This window comes from Onychomys torridus, chromosome 1, assembly GCF_903995425.1.
Source record: "Onychomys torridus chromosome 1, mOncTor1.1, whole genome shotgun sequence".
In the NCBI taxonomy this organism is placed as follows: Eukaryota; Metazoa; Chordata; class Mammalia; order Rodentia; family Cricetidae; genus Onychomys; species Onychomys torridus.
This window is the reverse complement of record NC_050443.1, coordinates 121,236,220-121,258,651: the sequence shown is the minus strand read 5'-3', so window position 1 is coordinate 121,258,651 and position 22,432 is coordinate 121,236,220. Positions and strand designations below refer to the sequence as shown.

At 48.9% G+C, this 22,432-nt stretch overlaps 1 protein-coding gene across 3 annotated transcripts in view; it reads left to right on the top strand.

The window, feature by feature from the left end:
- Positions 1-22,432, top strand: part of Cars1 (cysteinyl-tRNA synthetase 1) — a 57,488-nt gene that overhangs the window by 5,621 nt on the left and 29,435 nt on the right. Inside the window, exons 2-7 of one of the 3 annotated variants that reach the window (XM_036199860.1) lie at positions 2,183-2,431; positions 5,973-6,064; positions 7,389-7,477; positions 8,118-8,214; positions 8,778-8,876; positions 10,284-10,433. In XM_036199860.1, coding sequence (XP_036055753.1) covers positions 2,183-2,431; positions 5,973-6,064; positions 7,389-7,477; positions 8,118-8,214; positions 8,778-8,876; positions 10,284-10,433 — 776 coding nt within the window. Of the gene's footprint in view, positions 1-2,182; positions 2,432-5,972; positions 6,065-7,388; positions 7,478-8,117; positions 8,215-8,777; positions 8,877-10,283; positions 10,434-22,432 lie in introns of those variants that run through there. The other 2 variants (XM_036199871.1, XM_036199876.1) reach the window with 2 other exon arrangements.

The window sequence follows — 22,432 nt, the reverse complement described above, 5'->3', positions numbered from 1 at the left end:
GTGCCAGGAATAGGAGGGGAAGAATGGGTTAGAGGAGGGAGGCGCAGGCCCTGAGAGGTGTAGGATGGTTCGTGAGTTGTCATCTCCTGGCAGTAGTGGCCTGGGGAGCTTTCTGGGGTTTGGCAGAGTGAGAGGTCATCAGCATGTCCTTGCCCACCTGAGCCATCTGTCAGAGTAGGAAGGTGTCTGTGAGGGATGAGCCTAGGCCTTTCCTGTAGTTCCCTCAGCAAATGAAATCCATGGGACAGTCAGACTTGGATGCTGCTTGTTCATGTGCTGGGGCCGGGCTCCGTCTGGTGCTACCTATTTTGCTCTGCCCCAGCATAGGGAGGCAGGGCCTGGGGGCAGTGCCTGATCCTAACCTCTCCATTCAGAGATACATAGAGCCAGACATCTGGTAAAATGGTGAAATGTCTTCCCCACTGACTGCCGCCACAGGGGCAGGACCTGAGAACACCGTTCTGGTTCTATCCAGCAGAGGATATTTGCTATTTAAAGGGAACGTGAGGACTAGTGGCTCAGTGGGAACAGATTCAGGGCTTGTAGTATATCTTAGGGTTCCTATTGCTGTGATGAAATACCGTGACCAAAGCCACTTAGGGAAAGAAAGGGTTTATTTCAGCTTACAGCTCTGTATTGCTGAGGGAAGTCAGGGCAGGAACTCAAAACACAGTAGAAACCGGGAGGCAGTTGCTGATGCAGAGGCCATGGAGGGGTACTGCTTACTGGCTTGCTCAGCTTGCTTGCTTTTTATTAAATTTTTTCATTTATTTTACATCTTGACCACAGTTTCCCTCCCTCCTCTCCTCCCGTCCCCTCCATCCCCCTCCACCTCCCCACATCCACTCTTCTATTTCTGTTCAGAAGGGGCAGGCCTCCCATGGGTGTCAACAAAGCATGGCATATCAAGTTGAGGTCGGACTAAGCTTCCTCTCTGTATTAAGGGTGGGACTGGGCGGCAGAGTGGGTCTTGGGGGAACAGAATTCAGTGGGTAGTGGCAGTGGTGGTGCAGCCTGCAAGCAGGTCTCTCACTTGCTGGCTGCTCAGTTTGCTTTCTAACACACCCCAAGGCCACCTGCCTAGGGGTGGCACCACCACGATGGACTGGCTTTCAATCACTAAATCAGAGAATGTACCACAAGCTTGTTCATAGGCAGGTCTGGTGGTGGAATGTTCCCAACTGAGGTTCCCTTTTCCCAAATGACTAGCTTACACCAAGTTGACATAATAGCCTAGGTATGATGTAAATGTCCAACCATGATAAGAGTTTAGATTTCTGTCCCCCTGGTAGCCCAGGCAGAACCTTACCCTGGAGTCCTACATTCCCTCAGGGTTGTGGGTAGTGGGAGTCATGACTGTTGTACCCTTTGTATCAGGTGCCCCAGTGAAGGGGTCAGGTGGCCTCAGAGCAGTTCCTTCTGACAGCCCTGAGCACTCTCGAGTGGGCTTGGACAACCTGGGGATGTGGTATCTTGCTTCTGGAAGCCATGTTTGTTCTAGTATCTGCAGGCTTATGCATGCTGAGGGCTCTGCAGCTGCTACCCTCTCCCTGCATAGCATAAAAGTAGCCATTTCATTAATGAATTTGTTTATTTTGCGGTGCTGGGCATCAAATTAAGAGCCTTGTACTCGCTAAGTGAGTGCTCTGCCTCTGAACTACATCTGCCAGATATTTACCTGCCTCTGCCTCTGCCTCTGCTGGGATTAAAGGTGTACACCACCATGTCTGACCCAAAGTCAGCCATTTTAAAGTACACCATCCCTGGCATTTAGAGCACTCACGATACTGCAGACCACCACAATATATATGTCAGACCTTTCTGTAAGTTCCAGGAGGGAATCTGACCTGTTCCCCTGTCACCTTGCCTTCTTCCTCCTGCCAGCCACTGCTCTACATGCCCACCCTGTGGTCCTTCCTTTTCTGGATATCTGACATTCAGGAAAGGGCTTTGACACACACAACTCTCTGGCTCTTGTTCCTGGGCAGCTTTCTGTGCACATGCCTGGCATTCTGTGACCTCTTCCTTTTTCTGTCCAATGCTCTCTACCTGCCTGCTTGATGTTGCATCTCTCCTACCCACTTGCCTGACATCATGTGCCCTTCTGCCTGCTTTCCTGCCTGCCTGATGTCATGTCTTGCCTGCCATCTGGCCTGATGTCCTATGCCCTCTGTCTTTGCAGCTGCCGACTACAGGTCCATTCTGAGCATTAGTGACGAGGCAGCCAGGGTGCAGGCCCTGGACCAACACCTCAGCACGCGTAGCTATGTCCAGGGGTACTCCCTGTCCCAGGCAGATGTGGACGTGTTCAGGCAGCTCTCAGCCCCTCCTGATGACTCAAGGTTCTTCCACGTGGTTCGGTGGTTCAGACACATAGAAGCGCTCCTGGGTGGCCCCCAAGGCAGAGGCGAGCCCTGCAGGCTCCAACCAAGTGAGTAACAGCAGTGAACCTCTGCTCCAAGGTCAAGGGTATAAGGTGCTACAGGACAGTGGATATCCTACTGGAGACTCACCTCCATATTTCAGTCAAGTGTTCCCATGGGGAAGAAGCCATGCTTGCAGGGTCTGGTAGAGTGAAGTGATGTACCCAGAATGGCAGAGCTCAGAGCCACCGTGACCAGGGACCACTTTGGGGCCATGCTGCATGCTGCTACGGGCCTGTCTGGGGGTTCAGTTAATGTTTTGCTCATAGTGGCTCTTAGTTCTTGTCTCTAGTCCCATAGGTTATATATGTTTCTCTTCAGGTGCAATGTCACTAAATATTAGCGCTGTATTCATTGACACTGAACCTTTCAAAAACCAGACATAGGTCTCCTGTCTGTGGTTTAAAATGAAGTCAGCCATGCCTGTGGGTGCTGCTGGGCACAGTTGTTAGGATAGGGAGGCATGACTGGGGAGGCTCTGGCTTGGGACCCAAATGGTTTGTCACCTTGTTCTGACCATATGGAAATGTTCCCTTCTGTGGGTGCTCCCTCTAGTTCCTCATGGCTATAATACCCTTCTCCTTTAGGTGGAGAGGGCTGAGTGCTGACTTACGATAGTCCCTGCTGTGGCCTCCTTGAGGCTTTGCAGACTTGGGGTGGGGAACTTGGAACATGTGGAAGAGTCTGCTAGGGTCTTGATTTTTCTGGATTACCCTAAGTAAACACCGTACTCCAGCCTAGGTGGGGGATGTGGCAGCATAAGTGGTCTTCCCTGGACATCTGCTGACCTTGTGTGTGGCACTGTGTCCCAGCTGTCATATGTAGCATTTTTTGTCTTTTCCAGAAAGCTCAAGGAGTCAGATTGTCTCTACACTATGCCCCAGCTCCAAGTCATGGCAGTAGGAATGAGATCAGGGACCTGGTCCTGGCTTCAGCAGCCACCCATCTATGATTCCTTTATGGTCCTAGGAAGAACTGAACAGGCACACCACTGTCCGTGCCAGTGGACACAGCAGAGCATTACTTCTTAGGGGCCTCGTGACCATGAAGAGAGGGTCTCCCACTACAGTCAGCCACTACTATCCCCTGAGGCTTCTCTGAGGGATGCTTTTGTATGGAGGATAGGCCAAGGACAGCACTAACAGGATTATCCTGCTTCCTCCAGTACCATAGCTGCCTATGAGGCCATCAGGACCTTGGAAGCCTATGAAGAACATGTTAGGTCAAATGTCCCTTAAGCAAAATGTTCAGAAGCTTGGCTGGAGGGAAAGCAGGGTGGACCTGGGCTACCTGGCTTTTGGCAGGCCTAGGCTCCAGAGTCCGGTGTCCACAGCATGCTTCTGTATTAATAGTAGCTCTGTCTGCCTTCATGTGGCTGTGAGGATTGGAGTTCTCCCTGTCCTGGTGTCTCTAAAGTATGGTCTCCAAGTGAGAACACCTCCCCACTTAAAGCGCTGCTCCCCAGGACAGCCCACCATTCCTTCTGCTTGCTGCTCTATACATTAAACAGCCATATCTTGCCTTCACCAGCCTCCCAGACTGGTGAAATTCATATGTTCTTAGCCTTCAAGGTCCCCTCCAACGGAGCCAGCTGTCTTCCCACCAGCCACCCCCCCCCCCCCCGCCTCCTTTCTCCCATCTTGTCACCTTGTCACCATCTATGATTCAGCTTGGAGATCCACTCCATTCCAGGGCTTTGAGCTTGCTTGGGAGCTCTCACCTGGAACTGAGGCTCGGCCCATTTGGCCCCTTAATTCTCCCAGCTCTTCTGGAGGAAGCAGACATACTGTCACTGAGGAAGGGGTCTACTGGAAGCCAAGGCAAGGTTCGAGTTCTTAATGCTCCCTCCTAGGCAGGTGGCCACAGCTGGGGCTCAAGCTGCCTGCATTACCTCATGCTCCTGGGGCAGTCTGTTGCTTCCCAGCAGCTTCTCCATCTTTGGACCTCTAGCCTCTTGCATCCCATTTTCCAAGTGTAGCTATCGTTACTGCAAAGCTGCCTGTTGGGTCAGTGACACTTTCAACATGATGAACATGCCACCATGATGCCTGGCCTGGAGTGGAACTGTTTCCGTATGTATGTGTGGAGTGAGAGATGACCGCTGAATGTGGCCCAAATTTTACAGGCACTCACCTTCAGCCCTCAGCGAAGTAGCCCTTGGCAATGTTTTTCCTGTGAGAATGCATCAGGACTTCCATTTTTGGTGTCACCTCTGGGTTTTACAAGCAAGGACAGTGACTCCAAATCCTTCATCCCATCACAGAGTGAGACTTTCCCCTAAGGATGCCACTGTGGGCTGAGGCTAAAGTTGGTATCTGATGAGTGGTTTGGGTCTTCCTCCACCCTAGTCCGTGACCACCTGTGGCTGGATCCCAAACCCACCCGGAGGAAGGAGCTCCTGCTCGTAACTAGCCGCTGTCCCCCTCCTCATATGACCCATACACTGGGAAGTCCTCCCCTTTGTCCTTAGCCTGTTAGGTACCAGTGCCTTTATTCTGTCTAGTGTGATCTGGGCAAGGATTGGAGCCTGGAAATGGCCTGTGCCCTGAACAAATTTCTCTGTGACTCGAAGTGGACTCAACACATTGACAGGCTCAGATGTGGTGTTACCTATAGGTAGTTGCTCATAGAAGTTAGAGGTGACTGGAGGCAAGAGAGTATCCATGTGAGGGAAGACTGGGTCCAGGTCAGCTCAAGACCTTCCACCTGCTCAGCAGAGGTGAGGGGGGCTGATGGACTAGGCACCTTACAGAGGTGTGTTAGGCTCTTGGCAGGGCTAAGGAGGAGGGCAGGTATGCCCCCACAGAGCACAGGAGCAGGCTGTGGATGATCACATGGTTTCCCGGTGGCTTCAGTCAGCCATACTGGACTGAGATTGTGAGGCTTGAAGCATCACCCTTGTGACATCTTCAAGTTCCCAGGCATGCAGATTAGGGACAGCCTTTCTCAGGGCTAGAACAGGCCTTAGATACATGCCAAGGAGGGACTGTGCCATGTAGTGTCCAGAACAGGCACTGCCTGAGAGAAAGGGGCTGGGCTGTGGAGCCTGTCAAGGCTGTGTGGACCAGCCTGGGTGGAGATGGAGATGCAGCAGGCTTATATCCAGAGGTTAGAGTCAATCTGGCTGTGGGGCCGAACCAGATTTGATGCCAAGGACCCAGATAAGGAGGGGTTAGAGGCCTTTCTCACCTTGACCTTTGCTGCACCAGGTGACTAGGAAGTGGCCTGTGTGTCACAAATTGTCCAGACTCTTACACTGCACAGGCAAAGGATCCTGAGAGCTGGCAGCAACCACGTCTTTTTTGTTGGGATGCAGCACTATGCAGAATGTGAACTGAAAATTACAAACCAAGCCTTTAATCCCAGCACTAGGGAGGCTGAGGCCAGAGGATCCTGAATTTAAGGCCAGCCTGAACTACAAGGAACGTTTCAGAAAGGCCTGGGCTACAAAGTGAGGACCTGTCTCCAAAGCACAGTTCCATTGTTGAACCCAGGTGTTGGGAGCTAGTGGTGGCCTGCTGTGTGACCTGTCTGCTCTTCTGCCTCCAGGTAAAGGCCGGCGAGTGCAGCCTCAGTGGACCCCTCCGACAGGGACTGAGCCCTGCAAGCTCCGCTTGTACAATAGCCTCACCCGGAACAAGGTAAGAAGGATGAGGTGCCCTGTGCCCTTGCAGAGCTAATCATAGCCTGTTAACCACATGGCTCCATGTTTCCACCTCTTGATTCAGGGCCCTTCTCTTACTCCTGTACTGTGGCCTTTGGGACCCAGACAGAGCTGCACTCTGAAAGTAGGGTACAAACACTTTGTACACAGTCTTTGGGAAAGCCTACCTGCTGGCCAGGCGTGAGTGTTCAAGGTCATCATCACAGCCAAGCAAGTGCTGGCAGCTTTCAGGAGGACTCATGGCTGTCTAGATTGTTCCAAGCCAAGCAGATTAGGCAAAATGGCAGGTGGTGTTGGAGCTTGGAGCCCAGCATGTGCCAGGATGCCAGCACAGGCTCTTGACCTGATAGGCTTATCATGATTGGCTCTGCTTAGTTCATGACCATGGTGGCACAGGCTCCAGAAAGCTCTCCAGTTGTAGGCTGGGTTGTTGTTGTTTTTGTTTTAATGTTTTATTTTTAATTATGTGTATATATGTGTGTGTGTGTGTGTGTGTGTGTGTGTGTGTGTGTGTGTGTGTGTGTAGGGGGTGGTGTATGTGTGCATATGAATACAGTGCCCACAAAAGTCAGAGGATTCAGATCCCTTGGAGATGAAATTACAGATGGTTGTTGAGTCCCCCAGCATGGGTGCTAGGAACTGAATTTCAAGTCCTTTAAAGAAGTATGCACTCATCTCTCCAGCCCCCTGGCTGAGTTTTTGGTCAGCACACATGCTTAGCAAGCAGGAGATAAGTCTGGGACAGGTCCCATCTCCTTATGTAACTCACTGATAATGACACCTCCAGAGAAGTCTGAGAGTGTTGGGATGCTCTGGCCTCTAAGCCAGGCTCCTGAGGGAGGGGCAGACCCTGGCTAGCTGCTGAGGGCCTTGTGCATCAGTGCCAGGCTCCTGAGATGGTTGTGTGGAGCAGGTAGGATTCAGGGTGGAACTTGTTAGCTGCAACTTCTGTTAGGTGAGCATTTTCACAGCAGCAACCTTGTTCCCTTACCCTCTCTGAGGAGAAAGGCCCCAGGGAGGAGAGGGTGAGGATGCCCTTGCCAGGCTCCTCCTACACAGCTTACCTACTGTGCCATGACTTTATCAGTGAAACAGGAGACAGGAAGGTCTTGCTGGTTGTGGCTCAGGCCTGTCATCTGAGTTCGTTTTGGTGGAGGTAGGAGGAGAGTGAATTCAAAGGAGAGCTTGGCTCACAGATAAATGGCCCTAGGCAGTCAGTTAGTGTGCTGTTGGTGGCTTCTTTTGCTGTGCCAAGGAGTTTCTTGAGTTTCTGGTGATGGCGTTCCTTGTTTTTTAACAAGGATGTATTTATACCTCAAGATGGGAAGAAGGTGACGTGGTACTGCTGTGGGCCGACTGTCTATGATGCATCTCACATGGGACATGCCAGGTAGGTCTGGTGTCTGGGATCTACACTGCTGGAGGATTAAAAACAGCAGGAAGTGGGTGTGCACAGAGCCTATGGTTGCCATCCTGAAATACACCCAGACACTGTCCCTACCCCAGTGGACATGTGATGTGTCCATGACATGCAGACGTAAGGTATAATGGATTGTAACCCCTTCCCTGCCACACACAGACATACGTGTTCATGGGTGTGACTTTTCACAGGTGATGGCTGATGGGGTAAAGGCCATGGATCCTGCCCCAACAAGCTAAGTTTCCTTAGCCCAGGTGCCTGGTCCAGAAGTGCTGAGGGCTGCAAGGTTTTCAGATTTTGGACTATTTGCGTATGAACAAGGGGTCTTGGGGATGGAACCTACACTGAAACACAGCATTTATTTATTTCATGTATATCTTATATACATAGCCTAAAGGTAGTTTTAATTTGTAGCAGTTTTGTTCATGAAGCATTATTTCATGGAGTGGAGTGGAAGTTTCTATTTGTGGCATCATGTGGGTCCTCAGAACACTTGGGATTTGGGGATGTTTCTGGTTTTGGGGTGCTCAGCCTGTGCATGCTCTTCTTGGAATGTCCAGTTCATGAGCAGTGTGTGCCAGCTGGGGAACTATGCTTTCCACTGTTTCAGGTCCTACATTTCTTTTGACATCCTGAGGAGGGTGCTGAGGGATTACTTCCAGTATGATGTCTTTTATTGCATGAACATCACGGACATTGATGATAAGGTAAAGGGACTAACATGAGAGGAGGCAGGACTTTCAGATGAGAAAATCCAGCTGCAGAACGTGGCTTAGGAGGCAGATTGTGAGCTTGAGGCCAGTCTGGGCTGCTTAGGGAGTTGCAGGGCTGCTTGGGCTACATGGATGGACAGGTGGGCTGAAGGACAGGCAGGCTCAGGTTTGACCTAATAAACACTGAGTCCCTGCTGTGAACTAATAACACACTTTATGCAGATATGCGTGTAGATACTGCTAGATATCTACACATTCGTATCATCGGCTAAGTGTCCATAATTCCTGGTTCTTTATGGAACAGGCCCACTCTGTATCTCACTAGCTGAGGAAGTTGGGGCCTAGTGACCTGTCCTTAGACACCTGGAAATTAACAGACCTCAGCCCCACTTTGCAGGTACAGGTGGAGGGTGGTAATGGTGTCCACAGTGCCACACTGTTTAGGACCTGTGGCTGCCCCCATGCCCCTTCGCCCTCACTTAGAGTTGCAGTGTGAGCAGTGTCCTACACATGGGAGGGAGTGGACTCTGATTGTTACCAGTCTCCCACCTTGGCAGATCATCAGGCGGGCGCGGCAAAACTACCTGTTTGAACAGTATCGGGAAAAGAAACCCCCAGCTGCTCAGCTCCTGAAGGATGTCCATGCTGCCCTGAAGGTAGGCCCTCAACACTATCCTGCCTCCTCCTTGTGCCTCTTAGGCCCTGTGCAGGCCCTTGTCTAAGATGGTGTTTAACCTGGCAGTCATTTCCAAGGCAATACTCAAACCTGCTGCATTGGGGTACCAAAGCTACAGCAGGTGTCATCCCTGCCTGGCTCCTGAGAAAGTCGCCAGGACGGAGTTCTGCAGGATATGATGTGGAGTAGGTGGTCCTCGTGTCACTTAGGGGAAGTATCTGATCTATCTCCATCCCTTTTGGTCTGGACTGAACTGTTGTCTGGTCCTCAGTGCTGGGGTCATAAGCAATCTGATGCCCACTTCTGATCACAGGCAGACACGTGATCTCCAAGTCCTCGTCACATTCACAGTGCTGGACCCCGAGGAAGTGTGTTCTCTCATCTCACCCCTTTGCTCTGAATGAGCCTCCTTTTAATGCACAGACTCTTTTTTTTTTTTTTAATTTATTTATTATGTACACAGAAGAAGGCGCCAGATCTCATTACAGATGGTTGTGAGCCACCATGTGGCTGCTGGGAATTGAACTCAGGACCTCTGGAAGAGCAGTCAGTGCTCTTAACCTCTGAGCCATCTCTCCAACCCCAGTGCACAGACTCTTATCTTACAGTGTCCTAGTTATTTTCCTGTTGCTGTGGTAAAACACCATGACTGAGGCAACTTAAGAGAAGTTGATTTTGGCTTATAGATCCAGAGTGATGAGCCCATCATGACAGGGAGGCATGACAGCAGTTAGCAGGCATGTTAACAGGAGCAGGAAGCTGTGAGTTCACTTCCTCAAACAGAAGCACAAAGCAGAGGAAGCAAACTTCAAGTAGTAAGGTGTGGTTTTAAGCTCTCAGAGCCTGCCCCCGTGACACCCTTTCTCCTGCAAGGCTGCACCTCCTAAACCTCCCTAAACAGCACCACTGCGTTCGGACCAAGTGTTCAACTCCCAGAGCCTGTGGGAACCATTTCTCTTTTAAACCATCATATATGGTGAGAATGGATCATTCTGCTTCCTGTCATATTCCACCCTTAGCAACTACAATAACAGCTGCTGGGATGCTCATGGCATTGTCCCTGAGAAGAAATTAGCCCTGAAGTTAGAGCCTGGCTGACAGGGCTGGGAGCTGGGTGAGCAGGGGCACCCTTGACATAGAGGTGGCCGCCAGCTATTGGGGCTTGCTAGGTGTACATTTTGTTATACCCATTTTGCTTGGGGGGCAACTTGCTTAGTGAAGTTAAGCATCCTGTCTTGGCACACGTGAAGAAAGGCAGCCGATCTGCCTGGGTTAGGAGTTAAAAGTCTGGACACTGGGGAGCACCGTGCCCCGATGCGCTGAGTCAGCTTTAGGAAGTGGGGTCTGCACTGCGCCTGACGTATTTGGTGTGCTCTTATGCTTGTAGCCATTTTCGGTCAAGTTAAGTGAGACAACAGACCCCGACAAGAGGCAGATGCTGGAGCGGATCCAGAGCTCCGTGAAGCTTGCCAAAGAACCGCTGGAGCAGGCTATGCACTCCAGCCCCTCTGAAGAGGAAGTAGACAGCCATGTGCAGGTGAGCTCTTCTGGGTCCTGAACAACCCTTTGTATAAAACGTCACACTCTGCACAAGGTTGATCCACATTCAGAGTCAATGTGACCCAGACCTGCGGCTCCGTTCTCAGGTGCTCAGCTAGTGTCCCATCCCAGCTGGGAACCCCAGCCTCTGGAACCCCATTCCCCAGGCATGGGGCTCAGCACCACTGGAACTGAACTTGGCTTTGGCTTCCCTGTGAGCCCATATTGAACTCTCTTTTTCCCCCGTGCTCCCTCCTTCCACTCATGCAGCCGCCCATCTGTTTGCCCACTCCACAATTACCCACTGGATCTTCCCCCACATTTCTTGGTAGCAGAAAGCAGAGCCGGCAATTGAAGGAGAAGTGAGCAGCAGCTTGTAGTTGGCAGTGGAGCTGGGGCTGCCATGCTTGCCAACTCTCCCACTCCTGAGACAAAAGTGAGGGTGGGCATCCTGCCCTCTGACCCTCCACCATCGCAGCTCTCCTCCGAACACAACCGGCCCTTCCCCTTGGTGCTAGCGCCCCCTGCTGGCCATTCCTTAACTCGAGGAAAGCAGGCAGGAGGACCGTGGCCGGAGGTCACAGAGGTGTGCTCAGGACAGACCTGGCTTCTGTGCTACAGACTTGCGCCCACTTGGGGCCCACCGGAGCTGACCGTTGTACCATTTGCTCACTTTTTCTGTTAGGCTTTCTCTCTTCTGTGTTCCTGCATGACAGATTCTGGTGTTTATGATGAGTCCATGTTGATAACCATGAGGGCCATGTGCTTTCCCTCAGGTTGTGTTTTTGAGAGGGGCCCACGTGTTATTGCCATTCCTCTGGGGCAAGTTTCTCTCTCATGCTTCTGAGGCCTGCAGTCTGGTGACCAACAATCCCACTAAAGTCTTTCCCCAGTTCTTCTACCAGTACCCATCTTAAAAAATGTCACACATTCCAGCCAGTTCCAGGTCAGCCTGTGCTATATATGGAGACTGTGTGTGCACTCGAAAAGTCCTGATGATATGTGTAACATAAACACTGCCATCTTAGCCGGGCGGTAGTGGCACATGCCTTTAATCCCAGCACTCGGGAGGCAGAGCCAGGCGGATCTCTGTGAGTTCGAGGCCAGCCTGGTCTACAAAGTGAGTTCCAGGACAGCCAGATCTATTACACAGAGAAACCTTGTCTCAGAAAACAAACAAAACACAAAAGCTTTCATCTTAACCCTGTAAGCATACATATCTCAGTGCCATGATCAGCCACACTTGTGTGCTGCTGTACCCACCATCCACCACTAGAGCTTGCCACCTTCTCAAACTGAAGCTACTGATAAAGGATAAAGAAAGCACTGGTTGCCCAGGCCTTTGCCTAGACCCGGCACCACATCCTGCCTTCTTTGTCTGGTTGTTTAGGGACCTTGAACAAGGAGGCCTCGTTCTTGTGGCTGGCTTCTCTCAGCACGGTGCCTTCCAGGTTCATCCATGTTGCAGTGTAGGCCAGCATTTCTATCCTTTTTAAAGTGAAATGGCCTTCCGTTGTGCCATACACACTGGCTGTCCACTCGCGTGTTGTTCTACTGTTTGCTGTTGTATTGCTGAAAACATAGTGTACACGTGTGTGTTCAGTCCCCTACCTGCCTTTAAAAGCTTTTCGAATAGGCCAGAGTGGAACTGCATGACCCTGCCTTCATTCTCTGTTCAGCGTTCTCGGGAGCGCCATTCTGTTTACACAGCACGTTTGTGCGTCCTCACCAGTCCTGGGGGCCCTACGCCTTTGGTAATAGCCATCCCAGTGTGTGGGAGGCAGTCCTTCTTGTGGCCTCTGAGTACATTCCCAGCTGCCAGTGGTGTTGTGTATCCATGTGTGAACTGTACGTGGTGTGTTGCCTCTGTGCAAGTTCCTCAGAGTTTCTTTAGGACATATTCTAGCATATAGAATTGCTGAGTATTAGACCATATATTTGGATGACTTTTGGGAGTCCCCAACACTGACCATACATTCCCAGGTTCTCTGAAGGACCCAGGGGACTTGTGTGGAGGTGCGTTGTTTCTGAGATTGGTCACAGTGACACAGGTGAGACACTATCATGCTGAGAATAGGCAGATGCTGCAAGATTCCATACATAAGATTTCATACACAGCTCTGAATCAACTTATACCCAGGACACAGCACGTGCTGCCCTGGAAAGATCAGCCCTGTAGGAACCGCATCTCCCAGGGAAGCCCACAGGGGCCTCGGCTGTCAGGGCTGTGGTTTCTACATCAGCACAGTCAACAGCTTAGACTCCAGGAAGCAAAGCGAGGGTTCCATCCCCGTGGACTCCAGTGTTAGAGCAGAGCCCATGGGGGCTGCTGCAGCAGGGCCAGCTGCTCAGCAGAGGAAACCTGGCCGTCCTCAAGGTGGCAGTCTTGTTCCTTCTCACCTAGATGCTTGTGAGTTCGCCGGTGACCATGCCCAGCATGTGCACCTTCACCTGGCTCACTGGTCTCCCCTTCTTTCCTTTGTGTTAGTCAAGTGAGTGTTTGGAGGTAACACCTGTGACTTGGGTACCTCTCCCAAATCTCCTGAGACAGTTTTGCTGCTTTCTTGTGTGTGGTGATTTGGACCCCTGTCCTGCCCCTTCTGGGGTTGTTGGCTTTTTTCTGAATGGTTTGTAAGCATCTCTGCCCACCAGAGCTTTTCACTTAACTACATTCCTAGCATGCCTGTCCAACAGCCTTCCTGCCACTGCTTTTCAGTGAGCAGAGAGTCTTAGTTTTCATCCAGATTTATCCCTGTTGTTTGAGTCTTGGGTCTCACTATATATCTCAAGCTAGCCTAGAACTCTTTGTGGCCTGGAATTCAGCTCCATGCCTCCTTTTCCGAGTTCTGGGATTGCAGGCCTGCTGCACTGTTGGCAGCCCTTTCCTTTTTGGGGAATGAACATTATTTTGTCTCAAGAAATCTGCCCCGCCATTCTCCTGTGTCTCCTTCCTTCCTTCCTTCCTTCCTTCCTTCCTTCCTTCCTTCCTTCCTTCCTTCCTTCCTTCCTTTCGTTTGTTTTTCGAGACAGGGTTTCTCTGTGTAGCTTTGCCCTTTCCTGGATCTCACTTTGGAGACCAGGCTGGCCTCGAACTCACAGAGATCCGCCTGGCTCTGCCTCCCGAGTGCTGAGATTAAAGGCGTGCGCCCCCACCGCCCCCACCCCCCCCCCCCCTGGCATCTGTGTTTTCTTTCAAAGGTGTAAAGTTTTAGAATTCCCCTGGAAGTCGTGCACATTACTTTGAGTGGTTAAGTGGGGATTCTGCCTTCCCCTAGGCAGGGGATGCTCTCCTTCCCGGGAGCTATGCACCAGGACTTTCTGCATGTCTCCTGTGTGGATTCTGTCGGTTGTACTGTCAGCCCAGCAGGAGCACCTACTGCCAGTCTGAGAGGAAGCAAATGTTGTAGTATGCTGTGGCATGTGGAATGTTCCAGACCAGCCTCTAGGTCTGCTGGCCCTCTGGCTCTGTCTGCAGCACCACTCCTTGCCCATTCTTTGTTGCCTCTTCTCTTCATTCTTTTTTTTTTTTTAAGAATTTTAAAAAAATTTTATTTGTAAGTTTATGTGTGTGTACCTGGGTGACTTTATAAGCACCACATGCATACAGGAGTCTATGAAAGTCCGAAGAGGGTATTGGATTTCCTGGAACTGGAGTTGTTGTGAGCTGCCCTGGGGTGTTGAGAACCGAACCCAGGTCCTCTGGAAGAGCAAGCCATCTCTCTATCCCAGCCTTCATTCTCTGCTCTGTTTTGTCTTACTCCTTAATAGGTGGAGCTCATTTTCTGTTTTAAGTGGGGTTTTTGTTGTTTTGTTTTTTGTTTGTTTGGTTTTTTTTGGAGACAGGGTCTTACTCTGTATCTCTGGCTGTCCTGGAACTCACTCTGTAGACCAGGCTGGCCTCAAATTCACAGAGATCTGCCTGCCTCTGTCTTCCAAGAGCTGGGATAAAAGGAATGGTTAAGATTAAAGGTGTGTACCATCACTCCAGGTCTTGTGTGCTAGTCCTGATAGCATATGCTTAGAGCAACTTTTGATAACCTTTCTAACCTTTTGTAAGGTCTGTTTCTTATTTCCAAGTGGATTGCACTTTTTACATCAACTTAGTTGCTATTTGGGCAAGATTCATTCACCCAGCAGATTGTGTGTGTCCTGTGCGCCTAAGCAGAAGGTTGGCTTCTAGTGTCAGGCTGGGGACACTGTCTTATGCCAGAGAGCCTCTGTATTCTTTGTGCTGCACCGCCTGTTCCTCAGCTGTGTGGTTGGGATTCTGTGTGTCTTTGCTGTTTTTCTTGACAGTTCATCCTATTGATACAGTGGTTAAAAGTCTACTGAGAAGAAGGTCCACTGGTGCTGGATCATTTGCCTCTCCAAACCACCTGCCTTCCCTCCCTCGCTTCTATGCTGGGCTGAAACCCAGGGCTTCATACATGCCCAGTAAGCACTCTGCTACCGAGCCCCAGCCTTTTCTCCTCCCCTTTTTGGAGTGGGGGATGAGTCTCCTTGTGTTACTCACATTAGCCTTGAATGCTGTCTTGATGCCTTAGCCTTCAGATTGGCTAAGATTGTAGGTCTGTGCTACTAGGCCTGCTGTGTGCTTCTTAAAGATCTTATTTTTACCATGCCTTTAGACTCAACAGATGGAGCTCTGAGAGTTCTAGGCCAGCCTAGACTACAAAGTGAGACTTTGTCTCAAACAAATCAACAAACAAAAGGATATTCCTTAGACTAGACTCTGAGTCACATGAAAAATGAGAGGTATTATGTAGTTCCTGCTCCCTGCACAGCTGCTCCCATCAGCAGCACCCCACCAGAGTCATGCCTTTGTTACCATCTGGCAGCCTGCTTTGATAAGTGGTTATTTGGCTTTACGTCAGCTTCCTAACTTTGGGATTACGTAGGTGACCACATGTGCTATGTGTCCTGTGGGTTTGGGCCCATGGGTAAGGACTTGGATCCATCATCACAGACCTAAAGCTGTGTGTGCTCCACCTGCTCCTCTTTCCCCTGAGCTCCTAGTCACTGCTGAACTTCATGTGTCTCCATAGACGAGCCTTCCCCAGGTGACTGGGTTGCAGTTGCACGGAATGTGCCTTTCCAGACTGACTTCACACCAAAATGTGAGAGATTCCCCTCCTCCCCTCCATACATACCACCACCAATCCTCCAGAGACACCTGCCAGGCACCCTGCAGTCCATTCAGTTCTGACACTCAGTGAAGGTGGCCTCAGAGCCTGGGAGGTGAAGGCCTCCCAACTTCCCCTGCCAATCCCAAGTAATAAGCTGTCACCTACCATGTGACTAGACAGCTATGAATCCAGGGTCCCCATAGTCCTCCTCAGCCTCAGTCAGTTTGCCAGGACCGGTCACAGAACTCAGGGAAACAGCTGAGATGCAATCACTGGCTAATTAGTAAAGCATGCAGAAGCTGAGGCCCAGCCAGGTCACCACTCCTGCACGCCCGGCTTCAGCGACCCAGAACTTCCCAACCATGTCCTTTGGCTTTTCTGTGGTTTGTTTTTTGTTTTGTTTATTTTTTGTTTTTGTTTATTGACATAGGGTCTTTTCACAGTCCAGTCTAGCTTTAAACTGATTATCCTCCTGCCTCAGCTTCCTTAAGAGTTGGAATTACACATGTGACCACCACAACCCACTTTCTCTGGTTTCTTGTGAGCCCTCATGATACAGGTATGCTTGATTAATCTATCGAAAGCCACTGATAGTCAGCTCAGCCTTCCATCCTCTCCTTTGTAACCTTGGCGGCTGGAACTCTCTTGACAAGCAGACCCCATTTCAAGGCTATGCCTTCAATGGAACAAAAGGTGCTCCTTCACCCAGGAAATTCCAAACTAGTTAGAGGCTTTGGGTAAGAAACTAGAGACGAGTGTTGTGTAATTATTTCACAGTACCACTGCTGCTCTTAGAAATCTGGGTTCTAAGTTTTTCATGGCCTCATAGTGCATGTCTTTAGCACTGACTGATACTCCATATCCATTGTCTAGATGCACCCATTCATTTAGGAATAAAGCTGCTATAGACAGCTGTGTGTGGGCTTTGTGTGGACCCGCTCTTTTGGATAAATAACAGTGAGTGTGTTTGCCAGATTGTTCGGCAATTGAATGCTTATTTCTTTCGAAGCTTCCAACTGTCTTCTAAAGTGTTGGCACCATTCTCAGCTCCACTGGCCTTGAGAGAGTCCCCACTTCGGTGTCATCAGCAGAGTCTAGAAGACTCTGCCACCGTTGTAGGTGTGGGGCTCATGGGAATTGGGTTGGGTTTACTTACTTTTTGGTGTGTGTGCATGTTTGTGCAGCAGTCAGAAGAGGGAGTCCAATCCCTTGGATCTGCAGTGACAGGCAGTTGTGAGCTACCCGTTCTGGGTGCTGAGATTCAAATTTAGGTTGTCATGGCTCAGCAGCAAGTGCTCTCCACACCCTGTGCTGTGTTTTATTTTATTTTGAGACAAGACCTTTATTTAGCCCTGGCTGTCCTGGAACTCACTATGTAGAGTAAGCTGGCGTAGAACTCACAGAGATCCACCTGGCTCTGCTGTGTTTTAATTTGAGTTCATTGATGGCATGTGTTACCAAGCACCTTTTCCTGACTGTTTTGGAGCTACTTTAAAGAATGTTTTTTAAACTGTTGTTCTCTTAGGGCTGGACAGTGGCTCAGTGGTTAGGAGCACTGGCTGCTCTTCCGGGTTCAATTCCCCACACCCATATGGCAGCTCACAACTATCTGTATCTTCAGTTCCAGGGCATTCATCACCCTTAACATACATGCAGGCAAAACACCAATGCACATTAAAAGAAAAATGGGCTGGAGAGATGGCTCAGCGGTTAAGAGCACTGGCTGCTTTTCCAAAGGTCCAGAGTTCAATTCCCAGCAACCACATGGTGGTTCACAACCATCTGTAGTGAGATCTGGTGCCCTCTTCTGGCCTACAGGGATGCATCAAGACAGAACACTGTATAAATAATAAATAAATCTTCAAAAAAAAAAGAAAAGGAAAGGAAAAGAAAAATGTGGATCTCCAGTTGTCCATTGTTACTTGTAGCAGATATTTACGTTCCTGTGATAAACCACCATGAACAAAGGCAACTTGAGGAAGGAGTTTGGGGGTGTGGTGCAGAGTGATGGCTTATGTTTCCAGAAGGAAAGTCCATAATGATGGGGGAGGCATGGCAACAGGGAGCCAGAGCAGGAAGCTGAGAGAGCAAACTGGAAGTGGAGTGAGGCTATAAACTCCTAAAGCCCACACCCACTGATGAACTTCCTTCCACCTCCCCAAATGGCACCACTATCAGGGACCAAGTCTTCAAATACCTGTGTCTGTGGGGGACATCCTCCTTCTAACCACCACACCGCTAGACCAATTATATTATATTTAATTATATTTTTATTTATTCATCAGGGTGGGTGCACATCCCACTATATGAACAAGGAAGTCAGAGGACAACTTGTAGGAGTTGATTCTCTCCTTCCACCTTGAGGGTCCCAGTGACTGAACTCAGGGTGTCAACCTTGGTAGCAAGTGTCCTTATCTGCTGAACCATCTCACCAACTCACACTGAGTGGGTTTTCTTTCTTCTTTTTTAAAAATAAGGTTGGGCCGGGCATTGGTGGCGCATGCCTTTAATCCCAGCACTCAGGAGGCAGAGGCAGGCGGATCTCTGTGAGTTCAAGGCCAGCCTGGGCTACAGAGCGAGATCCAGGAAAGGCGCAAAGCTACACAGAGAAACCCTGTCTTGAAAAACCAAAAAAAAAAAAAAAAAAAGGTTGGTTGTTTTGTGTGTTTGTTTTTTGTGGATATTGGAAAGCAGAGATGGGAAGGGACCACCCTAGTGACCTGACTTCTTTTTTTTTTTTTTTCTTCAAGATTTATTTATTATGTATAGTGTTCTGTTTGCATGTATCCCTGCAGGCCAGAAGAGGGAGCCAGATCTCATTACAGATGGTTGTGAGCCACCATGTGGGTGCTGGGAATTGAACTCAGAACCTCTGGAAGAACAGCCAGTGTTCTTAACTTCTGAGCCATCTCTCCAGCCCCATGACCTGACTTCTTCTAAGCTCTACCTCCTGTTCTTCACAGGCTGTCAGTGCTGAGAGGCAACCCTGGGGCCTCTTCTTTGATACATGCTGTCATCTCTGCACTGTGACCCTCACAAGTAGTCTTTAGTTAGTTTCTCAGCTTATGTGGAACAAGCTAATTGGAGCTGGCCAGATTTCCTTCTTCCAGGTATATTCTCTGCTCTCATGAAGCTCTGGCAGGTTCCTCATTGGTTGAATAGCTCTCCTGAAGTCAGTGTCATAGGTCACTGTGTGTGGCTAAACCAGAACACTTGAGTCTTGGTAAGCTGTAAAGTATAGAAATCTATTCCTTATAATTACTGAGCCTGGGAAGTTCAGGACCAAGGTATCATCCACTGTCGGGCAGAATGGAAAGAGAGGGTGTGTGTGGGGATGGCCACTTCTGACCCTTACACAGTGCACATTAATTTGTTTACCAGAGACAGGTGACAGTGCTGGCCATGTCTGCAGCCTGGCTTCTGGGGGACATGAAGCCCAGGGTGGTCAGGCAGACAGGCTTTCTGTCTACTTCAGAAAGGTCCCTCCTCCTTCCTTTGTCCCACAGGCAACCCAAGCCCATCTCTCTTAGTATCAAACGGGAGAACTTGGTGGGGTTCCTGGAGGTAAAGCATGATGACTGACCCTCTGGGAGTTGTCCCTGGTGAGGCCACCCAGCCTCTTTAATTATCTGTCACATTGCTGGCTCCATGGCTCTCAACTCTGTATCCTCTCAGCTGAGCCCTGCTCTCCTGGCTGCTGTCACGACCTCACATTCCCTCTGGACTCCAGAGTCTAAAGCTAAGAAGAACCTGTGCTTTAGTTTCTGTCTCATACCTGCTGTGTGGGTGGCACAACACTCCATACTTCCTGCATGTCCTCACTGCTGGGGTTAAAGCTAAAATCCAGTCTTCTTTATCACTTCCATGTTTATGCATTTGGAGGCCATCTGATTGTGGGTTTCAAGTTTAAGGTTGGTTTTTGCTATGAGGTATTTTGTCTCCTGTCATGTGGAAGGCTACTTAGTCCCTAGAAATAACCAAGCTCACAGGCCTCTGTGCCGGATGGCCAGCATGGACTTGAAATCCTGTCTCTGCTTTCTCTCAGCTTCATGCCATTTTTCCCAGGCAGGCCAAATTCCTGAGCCTACCTCTGCCCCTCACTTAGTGACCTGTTTCTGGGACAGCTGTTTATTGAGGACTTTGGGGGTCCAGCCCCTCGATAGTGCCCTCCTAGGGTCTGAGAAGAATCTACAACCAGCTGATAATTAATCTTTGATGAGAAGAAATGAACCTGTGTACACGAAACTCCTTAGTCCATTCGCTTTATTATCTGAGTCAGTTCTCTCTGCAAGCTTCTGTTCTCTTTTAGCTCCTTTCTTGCCTGATTTCTCTCTGTATTCATCTACTGCTCCCTCTACGTTCTGTCTTAATTCTCTCGTCTTAATTCTGCCTCATCTAGGTCCTTATCATCTTGTTCTTACCCATCTCGTTCTTCCCATATGACTCTTCCTCTTTTTCCATCTACCCCCCCCCACCATTCTCTCTGGACAAAATCCTCCTGGTCCCTCTCCATTCTCCATCTCTATGTTCTCCCCAAGTCTCTCAGGAGTCCAGTTATAAACCCAAGCACTAGCAATCCCCTGGTTGAGCAAGGTCACCAGGCTTGAATTCCACGGAGTCATCAAGGCAGGCAAGAATGTTCCTCAGGCAGTGACCACCAGGTTTCTAGTGTCAATGGAGGGGTGATAAGAATCACATAGAGGGGCAGTAATTGTTAATGATCATTTGCAATCCAAAAGGAAAGTGACTAATGAATTAACTAAAGGCTAAATTCGGGTAATATCTAAGAAGAGGGATCTTATGTGCTCAACTGTAATCTTAAACGTGATTGGTAGAAACTGTTAAAAAAAATCTATAAGTTGCTAGGTCAATGGGAGAAAATAAAACTATCTTCTTTTGTCCTTTGGCTCCCATCTGTCCAAACTATCTGCCATTTTTTCTGCAGGGCAGGAGAAGGTGTGCTCGGTTGCTAGGCAACCTGTGTACAGCTAGATGCCTCTGGTGATAGTTAAAGGGAGCTCTGGAAATAGAGGTAAGATTGAGATAGGAGGAAGTTAAGTTTAATTGGCACATCCGCCAGGCCTTCTCAAATGGGTAGTCTGGATGCTTAAGTCTGTTCTTAGAGAGTACAGAGGTATCTCTGATAAGATACTTTCCCCCATCTGGGGATGGACCTGGCCGGATGCTGCCAATGATGATAATTACAGGGAGGCTTGAACTGGGGTTCTGGCTGAGCATAGCTGTCAGCGAAGAAGGTTATCTAAATATTCCTTAGAAGTGGTTAGATAAGGAGTTAAGGTCTACAAAGTTAATAAGACTGTAAGAAAGGAGGGTCCGAGCTAAATGGTGTAAAGCTATTAACATCCACCTGACCTAGGCAGTGTCTCCTTGTGGAATTTACCTTAAATTGGGAGACTGGCATGTGGGCTGTTATTACTGTCAGTCCTTGAAAGTGGCTAGAGGAGATATCTGATTCCAGAGGAAGCCTTTCCTGAGGCTGTTCTCCAAATTCCTTGAATGTGTATGTCCAGAGAGTGACCAGTCCACACTGTTAGCCCTTCTTAGGGAAAAGTCAATGGGGAAAACTATGAAGGCACACATGATTTTCATAACAAGCCAAGTAACACCAAAAGCTTCTTGGAATTTGGCTTCCTCTGAAAGAATTCCTTGATCCCTTCAGGTAGTGACTTTGCCATAACCAGCTGAGTTCTTATATTTCTGTGTCCCATAGCAGTTCCCGTTTTTTCATTTAGTTAAAAATAGAATGTTTAATTCTCTCTGGGGCAGTGAATATGTAGACAAACATAAATTTGGAGATGACTTGAAAATGATAAGTAATGATTAATATTGATATTTGATCAATATTGTATCAGTACTATATATATTTATAATCAGTAGTTTATATAGATGGCAGGCCAAGAATTAGTTTAACCATCTCTTAGGTATAGTTGTATATAGTTAGAACATCTCTGTCCTTGTAAGGGAGCAGAGGAGTAACATAAAAATCTATCATTAGCTAGTATAGCACAATGTGGTCAAAAGTGTCTGAATACTATGATTGTGATTGTCAAAAAGAAATGGTTAGTTTGGAACATTAACTCTATCTATTAATCTTTGGTTAGTGGTATAAATTTGGTTAACCTATATTTTAGGGAGGCATAGTTGAAGAGTTACCTGAGTTAGTCTGAGCATCTGTGGGACCAAGGCTGCAGCTGAAGCTTATCTAATTTAAATTTGTAATCAATGGAATATTAAACCACTAGCTATGAAAAAACAGTAATAACCTGTGTCAGGGTATACATAGCAAGACTTACGTACGGAACAATTGTCATAAGTACTTGAGGAGAATGTCTGGTAGTACATACAATTCAGGACCATGGGCAGAATTTATACAATTAGTAATAGAGCGTTGTTTAAGCGCAGTTCAGTACCTGGGCTGGAGAGTTAAGTTCAGAAAAAGAGGTGACAGTGGGGCTATAGAAGTCTCTCATGGTTATTTCCTGCTGAGATGGGTGAAGCTGAGAGTCTTGAGGCCTGGAATGCAGTGGAAACCCCGGAAGCACAGGCTGTTTCAGGCTCTGTGAGACACGCACGAAGTAGCAGAATTTTCTGTCTCATGGGATGGAGGGTGTGACTCAGGGTTGAGCCGGACAGCCCGTCCGTGTGGGCTAGAGGGTGGAATTCAGACCTACAGCTAGACAGCATGTCTGTGGTCCAGAGGATGAAAATCTGTAACTCTTTAAATGATTAGAATATTTGCTGGAAATAAATAATATGTATTTATGGTAGAACATGCAGCCGAGGAGTTTTAAAGAGGAAACCTTTTCTCTTAGGTGTACCTATGGAATATTAAATGTGTGGTTAGCACATG